The sequence below is a fragment of the Nomascus leucogenys genome, chromosome 11 (genome assembly GCF_006542625.1).
Source record: "Nomascus leucogenys isolate Asia chromosome 11, Asia_NLE_v1, whole genome shotgun sequence".
Taxonomy (NCBI): Eukaryota; Metazoa; Chordata; class Mammalia; order Primates; family Hylobatidae; genus Nomascus; species Nomascus leucogenys.
The window spans coordinates 60,660,873-60,683,954 of NC_044391.1; the positions used below are offsets into that span (position 1 = coordinate 60,660,873).

Here is a 23,082-nt window from a genome sequence, read left to right on the forward strand (position 1 = left end):
TGAATGTCCATAGCTGTTGATATAACAACTAGCTATTCCTAAAACCAAAGCCATTCTAATTGCTAGCTTTCTTTTCAACCCAGCCCAGAACGGACATATATGGTGAAAGTTCTAAGTAGAATGCTAATCGAATGTTGATTCCTTAGGACAGGTGGCACAACCTCAAAGGCCTACATGAGGCCAGGTTATGTGGAGCAGCAGGGAATGTAGGGAACGGGAGAAGACATACATCAGCTCCAACAGGCAATGCCATCTCTGGAAATCTGGACTTTAATGTGTAATTTAACAAATGTAAAAACTCTGCACTTTCTAAAGAAGGCATGCCTGAGGACTAAATTTGGTCCTTGCCAACAGTCTTAGATAAATGATTACACTTTTGGATAAGCAGCTGAGGGAAGAGACTTAGGGACGTTACAGAGGGATCATTAGAAGAATCCAGGAGGAGGCTGGTAATTCTATGCTGGAAACTAAAGTTGAAATTTCACAGTTAAATCTACCTTATACATTTTCTATATTTTCTGGTACTGAGTGTTTTTTCAAAAATAGAAATAGGAGAACCTTATATGTAGTTCTCTAAGGTTTAATCTGTCCAGTAAGAAATGATCTTATCAAAATAAATGAAGATGTTCCAGCAAGAAACACCGTTCATTTTTCTCCCTGCCATGAATGGCAGGTCATTAGACTATTTGTCTCTGCATGGAGCAGCTTAATAGCATTTGAAATCCTGCAATTCTATCAGCCATAGGAAGCATAATCACAAACTTGAACAGAACTCACTAACTTAGATCTTCACCTGCCCTCAGAAAGAAGGAACCAAGAGAAAGAGATATGACTTGAAGAATACTTTATGGAAATCTTCAGTGTTGAAATCCAAATTAAATCTATGGCTGGGACTGGTGGCTCATGCCTGTAATCCCAACACTTAGGAAGGCAGAGGTGGGAAGATAGCTTGAGCCCAGGAGTTTAAGACCTGCCTGGGCAACATAGCAAGACCTCATTCTCCTCAAGAAGGGAAAAATAAATAAATAAAATTATGAAAACCTATCCAATATTATAAATCATTAGACATGTCATTATAGCCTGTCACTAATTCTAATTCTAAAGGTCAGAACTAACTTGGCAACATTTTTGAAAAATCCTCTTCTCAAAGCTTGAATGTTGTGGCTTTTATTTTCCTAAGGTCATGTCTGCAGACTAATTAACGAAGACTCACACGATCAGAGAGTGACTCATTCCCCTTCTACATCATGCTACGACTTTGGATATGAACAGAATAAAAACAAAACTGTCAGTAGTAATTAAAATCTAGCTGGTTCTCCCTGGGGAATATTGCAAGGGGGCATTTCTAGTATGTGTATGGTCTTTTGGAGGAAATAGACACAGCTGCAGTTGTAATATAATAAATAACTATTCATAGATATCCACTCAGAGTGCTAAAGGAGGCCAGAAGGTGAACGTTTACATTGGCCCCTGGGTTCAGGGAGATGACGTGTGACCTAAGTTTGGAAGTCTTTTAGGTTAAGCTAGCTATTTCAGCTAGGGAGAATGGCACACATGAAGGCACTGAAGCTTGGATTAGCTTTAGTCATTGCCAGAAGTACAGGAGGTTCCATGTAGCAGGAGGTACATGTACCTTTTTATACCTTATACATCTCATCTTTGTGCCTCATTATAATTCCTGATTTCCAGATCACTGATGCCCTGAAAAGTTAGGAAGCTTGTAGCTTTACATACCCTTCTTTATATACCCTTGTGTAGGGCAGTGGTTGGACATGAAGCAGTGCAAAGATGGACAAAAGCCACAAAGGGCTCTGGACTTTGAACTTTGCTGAAAGCTGTAGGACACATTAAATCATTTATGTCAAGACAAGACATAATTGATTTTGTTTCAGAAAGTTTAGAGGCAGAGATAATGAAGGCTCAATTGAGGAAGTTGAGATTTAAGGCAGGAAAATCCTCTGTGCATCCCTCTACAGTGTTGTCAAGTCCCCTGCCCTCAAATGCTCGGGCTAGGGTAGGTTCACTTTGATCTTTTTCTCTTTGGGAATTAAGAATTGTGACAATTCCAATCTACTGTGGATGCTTGAACTAGAAGTACCTCCAAAGTTATCGTGGAGTTGAATATATGAGTGTGTATGGCAGTTGAATATATGAGTGCGTATGGCAGAGGAGTTCTGACCTGCAACTACAGATTACGTCTTCTTTAACACGTAGATGGTCATTGGCCTAATGGGACTGGAATAGGTCTCTGAGTAGAGATGCAAGCCAAGACCTAGAAAGCACCACCATTAAGGTTCAAATGGAGTAGGAAAAGCCATGAAGGAGACTTAAGTTGAAATGCTGTGGTGAGGGAAAATTTTTTCAGAAGAACCATGGCCAAGTGATGAGAGCCTGGATAGTGAACTCATAGAGAAGAATAAATGTAAATCTGGGAAGAGGAAAATAGAACTTCCTCACATCTTTTGTGGCTGGCACTTTGCTGTCTTATTTCATCTTCAAGCAACCTTTCAAGACAGGTCACAGCATATGCTTTTAAAGATAAGCAAAAGAGACCCTAAGTTCCCTGAAAATGGTGTAAGTCATACTGTGTATCTCTGGTCCCTGGCAGAGTGCATGCTACCAGTGTGTGTAAAGAGTGAATTAAGACCTGGGCACTTCTACAATGTTACAATAGTCTACCCAGAATCAGCCAGACTGGTGTTACTTTCAAACTCACATATACTGGGGACAAAGTTCTGCTTTATTGGCACAGAAAGTCTATTTTCTGGGACACATCCCTGGATTTCATGCTATTTCAACTCATTAACAGTGCCTCCATTTCTTCTCCTTACCTTTCAGCGAAACATATAATTCAGAAAAAGGAAGGCAAGGAAATATGTTTTCATATTTCTACAGATGTCCTGAGGCACCTGAAACCTTAGTTGCTGATACTTTACAAACCATGGAGATGAATTTCCACTAATTACCACAGAACCTTAAATTCACATCTGATTCAAGAAGCATGACAAAAGGATTTGACAATCTTTTGATGTAAACTACAAGTCATGCCACATGGGGCATATTTAGCTACAGATCCCCCACCATCTAAGGAGGCTTTATTAGATCTTATCATCCTAAGGTCATTGAGGTCTTTTCTCCTTGACATAAATCTAACATGAAAAGAACATATCTAATACCAAAGTGAAGGGCACTGCTATAACATGTACAAGCTAGAAGAAGAACACCATCATGATTCTTTCCTGAATTTTGAAAATAGAGACATGCATAAAATAAGGGTATTACAGCAATTTTATGTCTCCAGAGGATGCCTCAAATCCTGTATCAACGGGTATAGGGTAAAGAAGGTGGATTAACGGTGGGATGTTTCTGCTTTCCACAAACGCCTGTAAACCGCAGCACACAGGGAGCAGAAGGAAAGTGAACACAGATGTAGTTGCTCCCACGGGCCTGAATCATACATGATTTCTCATTTAATCACATTCAGGAGGTATTATAATTCCTGATTTCCAAATCACTGGGGACCTGAGAAGTTATGTAGCTTGTGGAGTTTACACAGAGAGTAGGTGTGTTGGGTTTGGATTCAAACCCAGATCTAACACCAAAGGTTGTATTAGTATTTGATGTACCATGTTTCTGCACACGAAACAACTCCATTTAAAGAAACTTTAAAAAAAAAACACAACAAAAATAAAAATAAAAAACACAACAAAAATCATGTTTGTGTCCCCTTCAATCCCTAGGTAGAATTAATCACTCATTTTCCTGTGTTCCTACAGTGTATTAATTTGGCTTTTATTTTGCTGCACTGTAACTAGCTGTGTGTCTATATCCTTAGCTATAATACAAAATTCTCAGTGATAATAATTATAGCTTACAGATCTTTGAATGTACAGCAATGATATAGTAAATATTGGTTGAAGGCATAAATAAATACATTAATGATGTATTTTTCAGATTCCTGTAACAGGACAAAATTATTTGTGAATTATACAAAGAAAAAAGGATAATAATATTCAAGAAAATATATTTTCATCATTTGTTAGCATGAATCTCCAATTTTTATTGCTTATTTTCCACATGGTTAGCCAGGGATCTTCTTTTTTTTTTTTTTTTTAACTAAAAATGGATTTGCTATATCCATGAACAGTACTAAGAAAGTTCACATCCATATTGTGCTAACTTATTTTTACACATATTTGGAGACAGGATTTTTCAGAGGTGCTTTTCATGCCTTGCCCCATATGCTCTAGATCGCCCTCTGAATTACCCTGCAGCCATCATGGAAACTCACTATAGAATCTGACAGTTTCTAGCTCAACTTTCTTTGTCTCTCTACTTGTCTACATGACAGCTCTGGCACCATAAGTGATTTCTCAGGAAAGCCTGGAGGAAGTGCATTTAACATCCGCAGGGACAACACTCAAGTTGAGGGAATGGGGATTGTGGATAAATACCCCTGGACTAATTCTGAGGGCAATCTACACTGTTCCTCGGAGAGTACACAGCAGGACTGTGCTCCAGTTGCCTACTGACATAGCCTGCTTACCAATGCTCTCTTCACTGCCTCTTCTCCCTTCTCTATCCCACTTCCCTTACTCCCTTTCTCATCCTCTTGATATCGTCCCCAAAATATCATCTGCACCTAAGTCCTTGTCTTAGGGCCTGGTTTTGCGGCAACCTAAATAGAGACAGGTATGCAGTACATACACGGGAAAATGGAAAATGATTAGAAACATCCTGATGGCTTGCTATAAAGGCATTCTGCTCCAAGCCTCCTCTGATGAGAATGCTTTGTTTTGTTTGCTAGGACAGTGAGTGACCTACCTGCCATCAAAAAGGGTTTTAGACTCCAGAGGGAGAAAGTACACCCTTTCCCTTATAAACCATGTGCACATGAGTTGAGAAGCCAGTGGAGTTCACAGGGCTTGAGCCTACTTTTACGTTATGGAAGCCAAGGAGAGTCTATCACATCAGGTGACAAGTCTGCTACACAATCACAATCTTGGGATAAAGAGGCATTATCAGCCATAACCTAGACTGTCTTTCTTCAAAGACATGATTGGGAAATAAAAATATGGTCTTAACGTATAAGAAGCTGGGCCTCTAAGACAATGATCAGCATGTGGTAAGCATTTAATAAATATTCCAAAAATTTTGTTGAACAAAGTACAATTTTCTTTTTAGGCCAAAACTATTTTTCTACAGTCTTTTCATCCAAGAAAGGCTTAAAGTATTACTATTTCAAATGTTTTAGCTTCCATTCTACTTGAAACTCCATTTGTCCTCATTCAAATGCACATTAAAAGTCCAGCTACTTCACTTTATAGGTAATTAGACTGAAAGCAATTAACTGGCATGCCCAGAGTCCCATGGTGGAGACAGACCTTGAATCTAATTTTCCTGATTCCTGGGTTAATATTCTTCCCCTCACATGACACTCATTTTTCAAAAGAGTGAGCCATAAATTCTAACATTTTCCTATTAATTCACTAACTTTCAGCCAATGAACACAAATGAGTACAATTCACTAATCTGGAAATACTTCGATGAGTAAACATTTTATCTTTCAACAGCTTTTTGGACCAGGGAGGCAGAGAGGAGAAGACACTTTAGTGAGATGCTGCTCTAATACATTCATCCTGCATTGTGGAAGACCTTAGAGAGAGTAAAACCGCATTCCCAGTTCAGATTTACAATCTGAAAATGTACAAACCCTTATTGTTTTCTTTCTTATTTCCTGCCATCTTTATTCTTCTCTACATTTATCACCATCTGACCGTGTGTGCTTGTGCTATGTTTCTTGATTACATGGTAATTATTTTTTTAATACCAGCAGTGCTTGTTGAGGATAGAATATGAGAATGGAACAGATCCAGAAATACTGCACTTAGAAAATTAAATTAATTAAATATGATTAACAAGTATGAATGACTCATTCAACCAACAGCCTAGCTTGTCCAGGAACTCTAGATCAGGATATAAATCAAAGAACTTAGCTAGGTACCAGAAAACTTAAGAATTTGATGTTAATGTTTCTTGAGATGGCTGTGATTTTTTTTAAGCACATAAAAAGCCATTTTAGGTTGTTTATTTAAAATACATATAACTTATAATATTTTATTTATTCATTTTTCTATACGTTATTGGGGTACAGGTGGTATTTGGCTACATGAGGAACTTCTTTAGTGGTGATTTGTGAGATTTTGGTGAACCCATCACCCAAGCAGTATACATTGGACCATATCTGTAGTCTTTTATCCCTCGGCCCCATCCCACTCTTCCCCCTTAAGTCCCCGAAGTCCATTGTATCATTCTTATACCTTCACGTCCTCATAGCTTAGCTCCCCCATATCAGTGAGAACATATGATGTTTGGTTTTCCATTGCTGAGTTACATCACTTAGAATAATAGTCTCCAATCTCATCTAGGTCAGTGCAAATGCTGTTAATTCATTCCTTTTTATAGCTGCATAGTATTCCATCATTATATATATATATATGAATCAGTTTCTTTATCCACTTGTTGATTGATGGGCATTTGGGTTGGTTCCATGATTTTGCAATTGTGAATTGTGCTGCTATAAACATGCATGTGCAAGTATCTTTTTCGAATAATGAGTTCTTTTCCTCTGGGTAGATACCCAGTAGTGGGATTGCTGGATTAAACAGTAGTTCTACTTTTGGTTCTTTAAGGAATCTCCATACTGTTTTCCATAGTGGCTGTACTAGTTTACATTCCCACCAGCAGTGTAGAAGTGTTCCCTGTTCACCGCATCCATGCCAACATCCACTGTTTTTTTATTTTTTGATTATGGCCATTCCTGCAGGAGTAAGGTGGTATTGCACTGTGGTTTTGATTTGCATTTCCCTGATCATTAGTGATGTTGAGGATTTTTTCATATGTTTGTTGGCCATTTCTATATCTTCTTTTGAGAATTGTCTATTCATGTCCTAAGCCTACTTTTTGATGGGATTGTTTTTTTCTTACTGATTTGTTTGAGTTCATTGTAGATTCTGGATATTAGTCCTTTGCCAGATGTACAGATTGTGAAGATTTTCTCCCACTCTGTGGGAGGTCCCAACTATTTACCTTTGTTTTTATTGCATTTGCTTTTGTGTTCTTGTCATGAAATCGTTGCCTAAGCCAATGTCTTGAAGGATTTTTTCCAATGTTATCTTCTGGAATTTTTATAGTTTCAGGTCTTAGGTTTAAGTCCTTAATCCATCTTGAGTTGATTTTTCATAAGGTGAGAGATGAGGATCCAGTTTCATTCTCCTACATATGGCTAGCCTAACATCCCAGCACCATCTGTTGAAAAGGGTGTCCTTTCTCCACTTTATGTTTTTGTTTGCATTGTCAAAGATCAGTTGGCCTTAAGGATTTGGGTTTATTTCTGGGTTCTCTATTCTGTTCCAATGGTCTATGTGCCTATTTTTATACCAGCACCATGCTGTTTTGGTGACTATGGCCTTACAGTATAGTTTGAAATCAGGTAGTGTGATGCCTCCAGATTTGTTCTTTTTGCTTAGTCTTGCTTTGGCTATCTGGGCTCTTTTTTGGTTCCATATGAATTTTATAACTGTTTTTTCTAATTCTGTGAAGAATAATGGTGGTAGTCTGATGGGGATTGTATTAAATCTGTAGACTGCTTTTGGCAGTATGGTCATGTTCACAATATTGATTCTACCCATCCATGAGCATGGGATGTGTTTCCATTTGTTTGTGTCATCTATGACTTCTTTCAGTAGTGTTTTGTAGTTTTCCCTGTAGAGGTCTTTCAACTCCTTTGTTAGGTATATTTCTAAGTATTTTATATTTTTTTGCAGCTATTGTAAAAGGGGTTGAGCTCTTGATTTGATTCTCTGCCTGGTTGCTGTTGGTGAATAGAAGAACTACTGATTTGTGTATATTAATCTTGTACCAGGAAACTTTGCTGAATTATTTTATCAGTTCTCAGAGCTTTCTAGAGGAAAATTATTCCTCTGGTTATTCTAGTTAGCAATCAATTCCTCTAACCTTTTTTCAAGGTTCACAGCTTCCTTGCATTGGGTGAGAACATGCTCCTTTAGCTCGGAGGAGTTTGTTATTACCCACCTTCTGAAAACTGCTTCTGTCAATTCATCAAGCTCATTCTCAGTCCAGTTTTGTTCCCTTGCTGGTGAGGAGCTGTGATCCTTTGGAGGAGATGAGGTGTTCTGGTTTTTGGAATTTTCAGCCTTTTTGTGCTGGTTTTTCCTCATCTTTATGGATTTATCTACCTCTGGTCTTTGATGTTGGTAACCTTCAGCTGGGGTTTCTCTGTGGATGTCCTTTTTGTTGATGTTGATGCTATTCCTTTCTGTTTGTTAGTTTTCCTTCCAACAGTCAGACCCCTCTCCTGCAGATCTGCTGGAGTTTGCTGGAGGTCCACTCCAGACCCTGTTTGCCTGTATCACCAGTGGTGACTGTAGAACAGCAAAACCTGCTGCCTGTTCCTTCCTCTGGAAGCTTCGTCCCAGAGGGGCACCCACTGGATGCCAGCCAGAGCTCTCCTGTATGAGGTGTCTGTTGACCCCTGCTGGGAGGTGTCTCCCAGTCAGGAAGCACGGGGGTCAGGGACCCACTTGAGGAAGCAGTCTGTCCCTTAGCAGAGTTCGAGTGCTATGCTGGGAGATTAGCTGCTCTCTTCAGAGCCAGCAGGCAGGAATATTTAAGTCTGCTGAAGCTGTGCCCACAGTCACCCCCTTCTCCCAGAGGCTCTGTTCCAGGAAGATGGGAGTTTGATCTATAAGGCCCTGATTGAGGCTGCTGCCTTTCTTTCAGTGATGCCCTGCCCAGAGAGAAGGAATCTAGAGAGGCAATCTGGCTACAGCAGCTTTGCTGAGCTGTGGTGGGATCTGCCCAGTTGGAACTTCTCTGCAGCTTTGTTTACACTGTGAGGGGAAAACCACCGCCTACTCAAGCCTCAGTAATGGTGGATGCCCCTCCCCCCACCAAGCTCGACCATCCCAGGTCGACTTCAGACTGCTGTGCTGGCAGTGAGAATTTCAAGCCAGTGGATCTTAGCTTGCTGGGCTCCGTGGGGTGGGATCCGCTGAGCTAGACCACTTCACTCCCTGGCAGGGAAGCCATGAGGGACTGTGCCATGAAGGACAGTGCATTCTGGCCCCAATACTATGCTTTTCCCATGGTCTTTGCAACCCGCAGACCAGGAGATTCCCTTGGGTGCCTACACCACCAGAGCCCTGGGTTTCAAGTACAAAGCTGGGTGGCCATTTGGGCAGACACCGAGCTAGCTGCAGGAGTTTTTTTCATACCCCAGTGGCACCTGGAACACCAGCAAGACAGACTTTGATGTAGGCATTTAGGGCTATGAACTTTCCTCTTAGCATCACCTTTGCTGTATCCCAGAGGTTTTGATAGGTTGTGTTGTTATCATTCAGTTCAAAGAATTTTCAAATTTCCATCTTGATTTCATTTTTGACCCAATGCTCATTTAGGAGCAGGTTATTTAATTTCCATGTATTTGCATGGTTTTGAAAGTTCCTTTTGGAGTTGATTTCCAGTTTTATTCCACTGTGATTTGAAAGAGTGCTTAATATAATTTTAATTTCCTTAAACTTATTGAGGCTCATTTTATGGCCTATCATATGCTCTATCTTGGAGAAAGTTCCATGCGCTGCTGAATAGAATGTACATTCTGTACTTGTTGGATGAAATGTTCTATATATATCTGTTAAGTCCATTTGTTCCAAGGTATAGTTTGAATCCACTGTTTCTTTGTTGACTTTTTGTCTTGATGACCTGTCTAGTGCTGTCAGTGGAGTATTGAAGTCCCCAACTATTATTGTGTTGCTGCCTATCTCATTTCTTAGGTCTATTAGTAATTGTTTTATAAATTCGGAGCTCCAGTGTTAGGTGCACATGTTTAAGATTGTGATATTTTACTGTCGGACAAAGCCTTTTACCATTATATACTGTCCCTCTTTGTCTCTTTGAACTGCTATTGCTTTAAAGTTTGTTTTGTCTGATATGAGAATAGCTACTCCCTGCTTGCTTTTGGTGTCCATTTGCATGAAATGCCTTTTTCTACCCCTTTAAGTTTATGTGGGTCCTTATGTGTTAGGTAAGTCTCCTGAAAGTGGCAGATAGTTGGTTTGTGAGTTCTTATCCATTCTGCAATTCTGTATCTTTTAAGTGGAGCATTTAGGTCATTTACATTCAATGTTTGCATTGAAATGTGAGGTACTGCTGCTTTCATCATGCTCTTTCTTGCCTGGGTACTTTGGTTTTTGTTTTCTGTTTTTTGTTTTTAATGTGTATTTTTGTTTTATAGGTGCTGTGTGATTTTTGCTTTAAAGAGTTTCTGTTTTGAGGTGTTTCCAGGATTTGTTTCAAGATTTAGAGCTCCTTTTAGCAGTTCTTGTAGTGGTGGTTTGGTAATGACAAATTCTCTCAGCATTTGTTTGTCTGAAAATGACTGTATCCTTCCTTCATATATGATGCTTAGTTTCTCTGGAAACAAAATTCTTGGCTGATAATTTTATTTGAGGAGGCTGAAGATAGGTCCTCAATCCTTTCTAGCTGGTAGGGTTTCTGCTGAGAAATCTGCTGTTCATCTGATAGGTTTTCTTTTATAGGTTACCTGGTGTTTCTGTCTCACAGCTCTTAAGATTCCTTCCTTCATCTTAACTTTGGGTAACCTGATGATAATGTGCCTAGGTGAAGATCTTTTTGTGATGAATTTCCCAGGTGTTCTTTATGCCTCTTGTATTTGGATGTCTAGGTCTCTAGCAAGGCTGGGGAAGTTTTCCTCGATTATTCCCCCAAATATGATTTCCAGGCTTTTAGAATTCTCTTCTCAGCTATGCCGATTATTCTTAGGTTTGGTCGTTTAACATAATCCCAGATTTCTTGCAGGCTTTGTTCATGTTTTCTTTTTTCTTTGTCTTTGTTGGATTGGATTAATTCAAAGACCATGTCACTGAGCTCTGAATTTCTTTCTTCTACTTGTTCAATTCTGTTTCTGACACTTTCCAGAGCATTTTGCATTTCTAAAAGTGTGTCCAAAGTTTCCTGAATTTTTTATTGTTTTTCTTTAAGCTATCTATTCCCATGAATATTTCTCCCTTCACTTCTTGTATCATTTTTTTGATTTCCTTGCATTGGGCTTTGCTCTTCTCTGGTCCCTCCCTGATTAGCTTAATAACTAACCTCCTGAATTATTTTTCAGGTAAATCAGGGATTTCTTCTTGGTTTGGATCCACTGCTGGTGAATTAGCGTGATTTTTTGGGGGGTGTTGAAGAGCCTTGTTTTGTCATATTGCCATGTTTGCCTTTCTGGTTCCTTCTCATTTGGGTAGGATCAGTCAGAGGGAAGGTCTAAGGCTGAAGGCTGTCGTTCAGATTCTTTTGTCCCACAGGGTGTTCCCTTGATGTAGTACTCTCCCCCTTTTCCTATGGATGTGGCTTCCTATGAGCTGAACTGCAGTGTTTGTTGTCTCTCTTCTGGGTCTAGCCACGCAGTGAGTCTACCTGGCTCCAGGCTGGTATTGCAGGTTGTCTGCAAAGACTCCTGTGACGTGAACCGCCTATGGGTCTCTCAGCAGTGGATACCAGCGCCTCTTCTGGTGGAGGTTGCGGGGAGTGGGGTGCAACGGACGCCATGAGGGTTCTTAATTTTGGTGGTTTAATGCTCTATTTTTGTGCTGGTTGGCCTCCTGCCATTAGGTGGAACTTTCCAGAAAGCATCAGCTGTAGTAGTGTGGAGAGGGACTGGCGGTGGGCAGGGCCCTAGAACTCCCAAGATTATATGTCCTTTGTCTTCCACTACCAGGGTGGATAGGAAAGGACCATGAAGTAGGGGCCAGACTAGGCGTGTCTGAGCTCAAACTCTCCTTGGGTGGGTCTTGCTGTGGCTGCTGTGGGGGTTGAGGGTGAGATTCCCAGGTGATTGGAGTTGTGTACCTAGGAGGATTATGGCTCCCTCTGCTGAGTCATGCAGATTGTCAGGGAAGTGGGGGAAAGCTGGCAGTCACAGGCCTCACCCAACCCTCATGCAAACGGAAGAGCCGGTCTCACTCCCACCATGTTCCCGCAACAGCCCCAAGTCTGTTTCCAGGCGGAAGAGGAGATGGGCTTGAGAATTTGCCCGAGGCTATCCGCCTCCCAGCTGCCAAAGAAAAGGGCATTAGTTTTTCCCCTACCCCCGGCCTGTGAAGTCTGCACGCCCCATTTGCGTCCTCCCTTCTGGCCAGGAGGCTTCTCGCCCCATTCAAATTGTTACCAAGTTCAGCTACAGAATTTCTTCTCCCTGTGGAGTTTTACCCCCTGCTCCTCTGGCCACCCTCCTGATGGATCACTGTGGTGCCAGGCAGGAATGGGCTGCTTGGGATCCAGCAAGCTCCCAGGGCCTTTCTGCTGCTTCCGCTACCCCCTTATTTCACTTGGCTCTCTAACTTGACTTAGCTCTCTAACTTGGCTTCTATTACTCTGAGTTAACAGAAGACACAAGAGGGAGAAGAGGAAATAAAGCTGGCAATATTACTCTGCAAGGAGAGTGGCTGAAAAGTAAAAGACCAAATGCCCCAGAGAAGATTCCCCCACAATTCTCTTTATCCAAAGCAAACTCAAAAGCTTAAACTCTGGATTTGCTTTCCCACTTTACTACTGTTTTTTTGTGTAACCTTAAAATTTTGAGAGTCATTTAACCACTTGGTCTTCTTAGGTAAAAATCTGATACCTTTCGTTCATCCAAGACAGATTGATTATCTGCTTATCAGAATATACCAAAATATAGTTTATTATAAGTTCCTCAAAAAAGAAAGGTGTTATCAAACCTACACAGAACTTAGTGTTTCCTTTCTCACTACCTACCTGCACCTCCCTCCTCCAAACATGACACATGTATTTAGCCTGTGGTAATGATAATCTGGGGAGTGTCTATTTATTAATAGTCATCAGATAAATATTTCTTAGATTGAACATGGAACATCTTTGATATTATAACTAGAGTTTAGAATAGATCACAGTAAGAATTTTTTTTCTTTTTTTTTTTTTTTTTTTTGAGACGGAGTCTCGCTCAGTCGCCCAGGCTGGAGTGCAATGGCATGATCTCGGCTCACTGCAAGCTCCGCCTCCCAGGTTCACGCCGTTCTCCTGCCTCAGCCTTCCGAGTAGCTGGGACTACAGGCGCCCGCCACCACGCCCAGCTAATTTTGTGTATTTTTAGTAGAAACGGGGTTTCACTGTGTTAGCCAGGATGGTCTCGATCTCCTGACTTCATGATCCGCCCACCTCGGCCTCCCAAAGTGCTGGGATTACAGGCGTGAGCCACCGCGCCTGACCGAGAACTTCTTGAATTTACTTTAACCATCATCATCTTCATCTACCACTCCTCTTCTTTATTTTGACACATGCAGAAATATTTTATTGGTCTATGAGATACAGTGCAATGATACTAACACCCTTATATTAGGAAAGTTAGTACTCTATTTTCTCTACTCTTTCTCTCCTGTGAATAAAGGAAAATAATCAATTCAGTTGCATGTTGAAATTATTAGGATGAGAGTTATATTATAAAAAAACTGCCTCATCTAAAAGTGAAATGTAATATCTGAAATATGTTAAGTTTTTAGGAACTTACAAGTCTTCCATTCGGCAGGGTAGAGGATGAGAATGTATGGATTGGGATATAAAGAAACATAAGTTATCATGCAAATAAAAGATATATGTCTATATCTATGATATACTATCTATAGATAAATATGGTAAAGGAAAAGAAAATTAAGTATTTCAAGAAGAAAATCTATTTTGTCAAATGTGACAGAATAGTAAATAGGTCAAGGGAATATGAATAAAGGATTCTTTGAGGGAGAAGATAAAAAATTAAACATGGTAAGATTATATAATACAACTGTGAGGATGATTTATCTTTTAAGGTAATGTATAATATTATCTTTCCATATAATCTTTCTATAAACTCACCTTGGTGAGGAATAGAATTCAAAATACCTTATATTTCCGTTCACTCAGATTTTGAGGTGAATGACAGAATTTTCAAAAACATATTTCAACTCCTACACATTATTAGGGTTGAATTAAAATAAAGAAAAGCATTGCCTGCTTTATTTCCCACTTAAAAGAGAAGAAGTTGGAAAAAAAGAGTAAAATTTTATATACATAAACATATGTGTTATATGTATAAAATATCCATAGAAAAGATATTCTGAATTAACAAAGTAACAAAAAATAAAAGGCATAATTAAAATTTCTACTAAAAATACAAAAAGTAAATTATTAGACTCTAAGAGATTATTTTAAATCAGAAACAAAGTTTACGATAGTATTTACTTAATCTTGAGCATAATGGAAAAAGATACACACATATACACACACAAATAAAGACTAGGGAGAGCAGGGGAAAACACATTCCATGAGAGTCCCAGATGAGTCATTTTTATGCAGACAGTAAACAGCAGTACAGTGTATCATAATGACATTGACTTACACTAAATTTTATGGGCCTATAATATGAATGCCTGAAATTATGTACTGTGAATAAACAACAGTTACTCAGCATAGATATTGCATTATTTTAATGTCTAATCCTTTAACCTCTAGACATGAACATATTAATTTATGCGGGAAGTTGATTAGCTATTTCATATCATGTAGACACAGTCTAAGTTCAGCCATCATTTACTTTATTTTATTCTTCCTGTTTTCCAGATTGATAATCAAATGCAAACAAAAGCTCTATGACAACACTACCTATATCATGTGCAGTTTATGATAAGCAAAGTGCATCTATCATAAATATTAGAGAATATCAGGATCCTTATATCACTTGATCTTCAGGAAAAAAGTGAGGCTTTGGAGAAATGAATGTTTTATTAAAATTTGACAGCGTCAATCAGCTCAATTTACACTACTAGTTACTGCTAATGGATTATGACAGTCATTTCAAACTAGGAACACACTGGCCCCAGTCACTACCCATAAACTAGAGTTGGCTCTGTTTGTGATACCTGTTTTAAGTGAAAACAAAAAAAGTACAAGAAAAATCCTTCACTTTCTATGCCTTTATACTTGTCAAGTTTAAATGCTTAGGAAAAAAAGCATAACAAACAAAACATATTTTCAGAACCACAACAAATGTTAGGTTGGTCAACTAATGAATTCACATAGGATTATTAATGCATCTAATTATTTGATGCTTGGTTCTAGCCTAGCTGCAATTCTATACTTCCACCAGACTGCAGAAGGTGGACACATCTCAGAACAAGTCATGCTGTGCCAAATTCAGAGAACAAGCAAGCAAACATGCCTGGCACTAGACCAACAGATGGGCCTTAACAGAGCTGGTAAAGGCCAGAAAAAACGAAAGTTAATGTCAGAGAGAAGGAGGAGAGAACAAAATATTGAAAATGTAGTCTCGAAAGTTAAAGTCTTAACAAGGATTATGATTAAAGTCAAATCCACAAAGTGTGTGAATGTATAGAAAATGGAGTTTCTTAACAAATCTTGATTTAATCTACTAGCTCATTGGGTCCTAATCCTTATTTTTTAAAAATATTTTAATCAATTCACTCTTCTCAAACTATCACTAAATAATTCATCATATCTCAAATAATTAAAAAAAATCAAGAGTCTCAAATACAAATGGTTTACCACAGAAAATTTAATTTTACATAATTTGTATTTTCTTAATGAAAAAATTCAATCAATAGGCAGGGGGTGGGGAGGACTTCTAAGATGTGGCAGCTTTTAACCTAACAATATGTGCCCTGGGAAAGCACATAACCTTCTCTAAACTGCATTTTATTATTTAGGATCTTAAAAGTCTACTCTGTAGAGAATTGAGAGAGTCCTGTATGGCCCTTATAATAATTTGAAATCTTATATTTAACTGTGAGTTTATTTAATGTGTGCTTCCTCTACCAGCCTGTACATCCATGAGGACAAGACCCAGGTCTATTTTAGTTACTGCTGTAGGTCTAGTCTATTGAGGCCCTCAAAAATGGGTTTAATACTGAATGAGGGAAACCTAGTAGAGCCGCTAATATTTTTTTTTCTTTTTTTTTTTATTATTATTATACTTTAAGTTTTAGGGTACATGTGCACAATGTGCAGGTTTGTTACATATGTATCCATGTGCCATGTTGGTGCGCTGCACCCATTAACTCGTCATTTAGCATTAGGTATATCTCCTAATGCTGTCCCTCCACCCTCCCCCCACCCCACAACAGTCCCCGGAGTGTGATGTTCCCCTTCCTGTGTCCACGTGTTCTCATTGTTCAATTCCCACCTATGAGTGAGAACATGTGGTGTTTGGTTTTTTGGCCTTGCGATAGTTTACTGAGAATGATGGTTTCCGGTTTCATCCATGTCCCTACAAAGGACATGAACTCATCATTTTTTATGGCTGCATAGTATTCCATGGTGTATATGTGCCACATTTTCTTAATCCAGTCTATCGTTGTTGGACATTTGGGTTGGTTCCAACTCTTTGCTATTGTGAATAGTGCCAAAATAAACATATGTGTGCATGTGTCTTTATAGCAGCATGATTTATAGTCCTTCCGGTATATACCCAGTAATGGGATGGCTGGGTCAAATGGTATTTCTAGTTCGAGATCCCTGAGGAATCGCCACACTGACTTCCACAATGGTTGAACTAGTTTACGTCCCACCAACAGTGTAAAAGTGTTCCTATTTCTCCACATCCTCTCCAGCACCTGTTGTTTCCTGACGTTTTAATGATGGCCATTCTAACTGGTGTGAGATGGTATCTCATTGTGGTTTTGATTTGCATTTCTCTGATGGCCAGTGATGATGACCATTTTTTCATGTGTTTTTTGGCTGCATAAATGTCTTCTTTTGAGAAGTGTCCATTCATGTCCTCAGCCCAAAATCTCCTTAAGCTCATAAGCAACTTCAGCAAAGTCTCAGGATACAAAATCAATGTACAAAAATCACAAGCATTCTTGTACACCAATCACAGACAAACAGAGAGCCAAATCATGAGTGAACTCCCATTCACAATTGCTTCAAAGAGAATAAAATACCTAGGAATCCAACTTACAAGGGACGTGAAAGAGCCACTAATATTTAGTCCTTCCCACCCCCAGCACACATACAGCTTTGGGAATTACTCTTAAAATTAGAGAACAGGGAATTTTTCTGTATTCCCCACTCTCCTTCCCACTCAATCTCGCCTCTACCATACTCTGGTTATAATAAACGTACTTCTACTAATGTCCTTATCACATTGCACTGTAGTAGACTGCACCAAAAAGAAATGAATTAGCTATCTGTGTGCCCATAATCTCTGGCAATGCCAGGTGATTTTCTTCTATTTTACTTTCCAAATAGCATCAAGAAATGGCTTAGAAAAAATGACATATTTAAGCTCAGAATACAAGGAGGTATTGGATGGCATAAAAGGGAAATTTTATGGAATCAAATAAAGCCAATAATATAACAAACAAAATAAATCACCTTTTTCTAGTTACAAATTATTGGAATTAATAAATTGTAAAGTTAGTATCTCCCAAAAGGAGAATTCATACATTTAATCAGAACAAATCACTGAGTCTAGTATTTACATGAAATACTTTTCACTATTTCACGTAAAATAATCCTTTCACAATCTTTTCAGTAAAAAGCCAGAAAGAAATACATACATGATGGTGTTAATGCCTGAGAGCTGCTGGAACATTTGTAGGCCACAACCCACAATTAAAGCTCGGCGAGTTGGGGGATAACTCAGCATTCTGCAGATCACAGGTCCAGCTTTTTTAAGAAAAAAAGAAAAAAAAATACATCTGTTATTTTTAGCTCTCAGTAATTATTCCCAATAGGACAAATTTTCCCAAATCTTCATGAAATCAACATGACTGGGCATTTGAAATCAGAACAACTCTATTTTTACAGAAATCTGGGCACAATATTTTATTTTGCAAACAGTGTATTTTTTTTTTAGTTTGAACTATAAAAGCGACAAGAGAGAATTTAAGTTTAAGCAATTTATGGATAAGAAGACCTATATAACTAAAACTGTCAAATTAGTCTTCCTTAAATCCCTATAAGCTCTAGAGATTAATCACTTTCTTTGTTCTTCAACTTTCTTGTCAATTAAGTATTATTTAAAATTCATCCATGTGGGACTACTTAAAAGTCACTGGCAAAATTGCCTTAATCAACCGTAAGAAAAGCATTCATTAAAAACAATTAAACAAAGAACAAAATTCATGTTATTTTACTAACGTTATAGAATTCGGGCATGATGTCAGCCTTGGTTATAGCTACAATGGAGATTATTAATAAAAGTTGCCAAAAAGTTAATAAAGAAAAACAATTAATACCTATTATCTATAGATGTGTGTGTGTGTGTGTGTGTGTGTATTTCTAAATTTTGAATAGTCCCCTAAGAGGCAATCAATGATTATTTTAAAATACAAATGAACTTTCAAAATGGCAGAGATACCTTGGTCTTTATCTGAACTCTGGGTCAGTTCTGGAAAGCTATAGATCTGAACCACTGAGTCCTTAAGTAGGTTGACTAACCTTATTGATGCCTGCTGTCAGGGCATAATTACTAAAAGTGGCCCTTCCAGCCTCATATGTGTTCCAGTTACAATGTCACCTTAGCTTTAAGAGGCAATCTATATGGTGTCCTTAATGGAGTTAGAGTCGAATCCCAGGACCTATGGTATTCCCACTGTTAGAAGAGATGGGCTGGGATCACTGCAATGCTAACTGCTTAATTAGAGTCCAAGGTCTGTTAATGAAACCTAAACCAAGTCTGGTAAATTAAAATCCAAAGAAGTCTAACTATTTTAGGATCTTTTGAAAATCTAATATTCAAGTTCACAAAAAGGGAATAGAATATGTATGTTGTCTCAGCAATAATAGCACGGAATGTCAAGCCAGGGCATTAATTAGAATGAAATATTATAGGGGTGAGAATATCCTTTTCCTACATGGCTATGAGTATAATCATAAAACTTGAGTTATTGCAATTGATTTTGTTTCTAAATGGCAAGAGAGGGAATAGATTAATTTAGAGAAGTGTTGATGGTCATTCAAAGCTAAATGTAGTGACAATCCACTTAGAAAGCAGACTGAGGGTATTATAAATGTCAAATTGCCTTAGATTCGAGCAAAGCAGTATTAAAGCCTAATATATCAGAAAGACTGTGTTAAACAGGTGGATTTTGAGAATTTGATTGTAACAATGCTGAAATACATCTGGATCAGCTACCTGAAAGACAGGCAGGCTCATCTGCAAATACAGATACCTGCAAGTGAGCCACAAAATAAGCAAGGCACTACCTTTTTCCTTTAATCAAAACTTTCAAATAAAAGTAATATCATTTACCTTGTATATCATGATTTAAAAAAAATGACAACAAAACAAAAACAAACAAAAGCCCTTTCTCAGATGAGAAATTAGTCTTTCCTAATGCAAGAAGTCTATTATAATCTTTGGAGAGATGCACCTACTTTCACTATTAAATTGTTTCATGATTTGATGGTCAGGCTAGGTAATAATGATTTTGGAGAACAGAAATACAGAACATTATGACAGATTAGGACTGAAGTTTGACTTGCCATAAAAACAAGCAATAAGCTATTGCATAAACATCACATATTTCCTAGTTTTTTAAAATCTTCATTTTATATTTTCTCTTGATTTGGATTTCCTGTTAAAAATAAATGATGGTAGTTCCTTTATTAGACTGGATTTTTTAATGGATAAATTTTGGTCCCAGCAGCTGCACATCTGATTATGCATAAACAAAATTAAAGAATTTCCTTTCATCAAAATTATAAACCTAGCTTCATTAGGCAGTAAAACTTCCTTTACAAATGAAAACCATCATTAATCTTTATATCACAGAATCTATGAGGCAGAAGAAAAAAATCAAGTATATTAACTGGCTGAATGTTCACAAGTGAACATTTAAAATGTCATGCTCTACTTAAAACATTTCTTTTGCTTTTGTAATTAAAAATGTTTTGTGCATACAAACATTTCACATTTAATTTTATTTTAAATGTTTATCTTTCAAACACAGAAATTCCTACATTATAAAAATTAAAACCTTTAACCAACTAGATTAGAAATAAAAGACCTAAAATATAACACATAGTAAAGCAGTAGATTCAAGATCCCAAAATGAGCTCAGCCCTCTTCCTTCACTCTGAACACCTCATACTACCAAGTTGCTAAGTAACTTGCACAAGGTTGTCCAGGTGGCAGAGGCTCCGGCAGCAGGGATGAAAAAGACAGTCCCACAAGGGCAGCCACTTTTGTGGATGATAGGTTGTCTGTGAACCTAGCCTACAGAAGGTTTTCCAAGTATGATTAAAAATGCACTAAAAGCCAGTTTGTATAAAATTCCAGCTTTTGACTTTCACTTCCAGCTAAGAGAGAATAATGGCTATCAGCTTTCCCTTTCTACATGAATCAACTAGAAAGCCATGCAAAAATGCATGAAACAACATTTCTCATGCTAGTGGATAACAGGCAATGAAGCAACGTGATACCTGAGATCTGGGAAACAAATGAGGTGAACCCTATAATTGTCCCCAGTTCAATATCTCCAAAAAGTTTCCAGGCTGCAGCATGGGGCAGGTAAACCAGGCAGACCTTGGTGTTTCCTTGAGTTGAAAAGATGCAGCTCAGAATACAGAGATGCCAAGGGGGCTAGAGTTCAGATGGCAGAGGACCCAGGAAGGATAGATTCAGAGAGGAAGGAGAACTCTGGAGATCTTCAGAGTTTCCCTTGAGTATTCAGTTGAGTACTGATCAGTGTAGGTGTGTGAGGAAACAACCCAAGACAGGGGAAAGAGCTACTGGAAAGGATTAGAGAAATCAATTCCAGGAGCTCAAACAGGGCTGGGGATACTGCCTGTTCCTACGATCCAAAGTGAAAAATCTGAAGCATATGAAAGAGTATTTAGAAGGGATATACCTTAATAATGGTGTAAGTTTACTTCAATGCCATCTAAAACAGCATAAAAGCAAGACTCAACTGCTTCTAAGCAGCTTAATGGTATCCCAGAACAAAACTCAATGAGATAAAATTTTATAATGTGGACATACAATAAAAAATAACCAGGCATGCACAAAGGCAGGAAAATACAATCTGTAAAGACAAAGGGACCAATACATCAAGAGAATATAACAATCCTAAACGTGTATGCACTTACTGAGAGCTTCAAAATATTAATACTTGAAAGAAAAACTGACACCACAGAAAAGGGAAATTGAAAAACCTACAATTGTACTCTCATATCTCATCACTCTAAGTAACTGATACAAGTATCCTGAAAATCACCAAGGATATAGAAGACTCCAACAACACTATCAACAAACTTGACCTAGTAAGTAACATTTAAACCACATTCCACCAAATAAGAGCAGGATACGCATTCTTAAATTGTATGGTCAATGTCTTAGAATATTTACCTGAGGTAGATTATATTCTGAGCTCTAAACTAGTCTCAACTAATTTAAAAGGATTCAAGTCATATTAAGAAGATCCTGACCATAATGAAATTAATATAGAAATCAGTAACTGAAACACAGCTGGAAAACATCCCCCAAATTGAAAACTAAAAAACACATTTCTATGAAAATTAGTAAGAATGTAAAGCTGAAAGAATCTAAACACGTAGCCTATAAAAATTTGTGGAATGGAGCTAAAGTATAACAGGTAAAATTACCTCAAGAAATCTCTTAGGAAACCTTCAACCTTAAGAAACCAGAAAAAGACAGACGAGTGAAACCCAAAGTATGCACATGCTAAAAGTATTACTAAAGATCAAAATGGAAATCCATGAAATAGAAAAGAAGACAGTTGAGAAAAATCCATAAAACCAAAACTGTTTTTTTAAGACCAATAAAATTGGTAAGTTTCATGCCAAGCTATGGTAGGCTAAATAAGGGCCCCTCAAAACATATTCACATCCTAATCCCTGAAACCTGTATTATCTTACATGTCAAAAATAAATTTTGTAGATATAATCAAGTTAAAAATTTTGCGATCGGAAGACAATCCTAGATCATCCAGCTTTTCCCTAAATGCAATCACATGTATCCTTATCAGGAGGAGGCTGAGGAAGATTCAAGACAAAAGCAGAGAAGACAAATGCAGAGATTGGACCTATGCAGCCAAAAGCCAAGGAATGACAGGTGCCCCCAGAAGCTGGAAAAAGGAAGGAAGAGGTTGTCCTCTACAGACTCTGGAGGGGGTGTGGGACAGGAGTGGACACCTGGCCATCAGAACTGTGAGAAAATAAATGTCTACTATTTTAAGCTACCAAATTTGTAGTAATCTGTTATAGTAACCACAGAAAACAAATGCACAGACTATCCAGGGAAAAGCCAGAAATACAAATGACCAATATCAGGAGTAAATGAGGTAAACTCAGGACAGATATTAAAATAATAAGAGTATCATGAACAACTTTATGCCATTAAATTCAACATCTTCAATGCAACAGACAAATTCCCTAAAAGATACAATCTTCCAAACTCACTCAAGAAGAAATAGCCTGAGTAGCCAGCCCTATAAGCTATTAAAAATACTGAATTTGTTAAAAATGTTCCCCCAAAGAAAACACTAAGTCCAAATAACTTGACAGAAAGCAGATCAATGGTTGCCTGTGGAGGGAGGAATTACAAAGGGGCACCAAGGGAAGTTGTGGGGAGGCGGCAATATGTTCACTTGCATGGTTGTGGCAATGGTTTCATGGTGTTCACATATGCCAACGTCTCAAATTATATGCTTTAAATACATGCTTTTTATTGCATGTAAATTATTCTTGAATAGAGCTGCTAAAAATCAACAACAAAAATAAGAAAAAGCTTCACCAATAATCTAGAGACTCTAGATGTCAGGAAGGCTGACATGGTGAACTGGATAAGAAAAAAAATTCAATATTCAAAGAGCATGATATTCCCTTAAGTAAGAACACGAGGGGATTATTAGAAACAACACTATTTGATCAAACTGGAGTAATGAAGTCTGCTGTGCGACTTCTGAAAGAGAACTGCCAATGATGCAGCCCCCTTAACATCTCTTCAAG

At 38.1% G+C, this 23,082-nt stretch overlaps 1 protein-coding gene across 1 annotated transcript in view; it reads right to left on the minus strand.

The window, feature by feature from the left end:
• The window catches only part of SLC2A13 (solute carrier family 2 member 13), a 365,815-nt gene that overhangs the window by 181,987 nt on the left and 160,746 nt on the right, over nt 1-23,082 (minus strand). Inside the window, exon 4 of the mRNA XM_003252302.4 lies at nt 17,667-17,775. Within this exon, the coding sequence (XP_003252350.2) occupies nt 17,667-17,775 (109 nt within the window). The remainder of the gene's footprint in view (nt 1-17,666; nt 17,776-23,082) is intronic.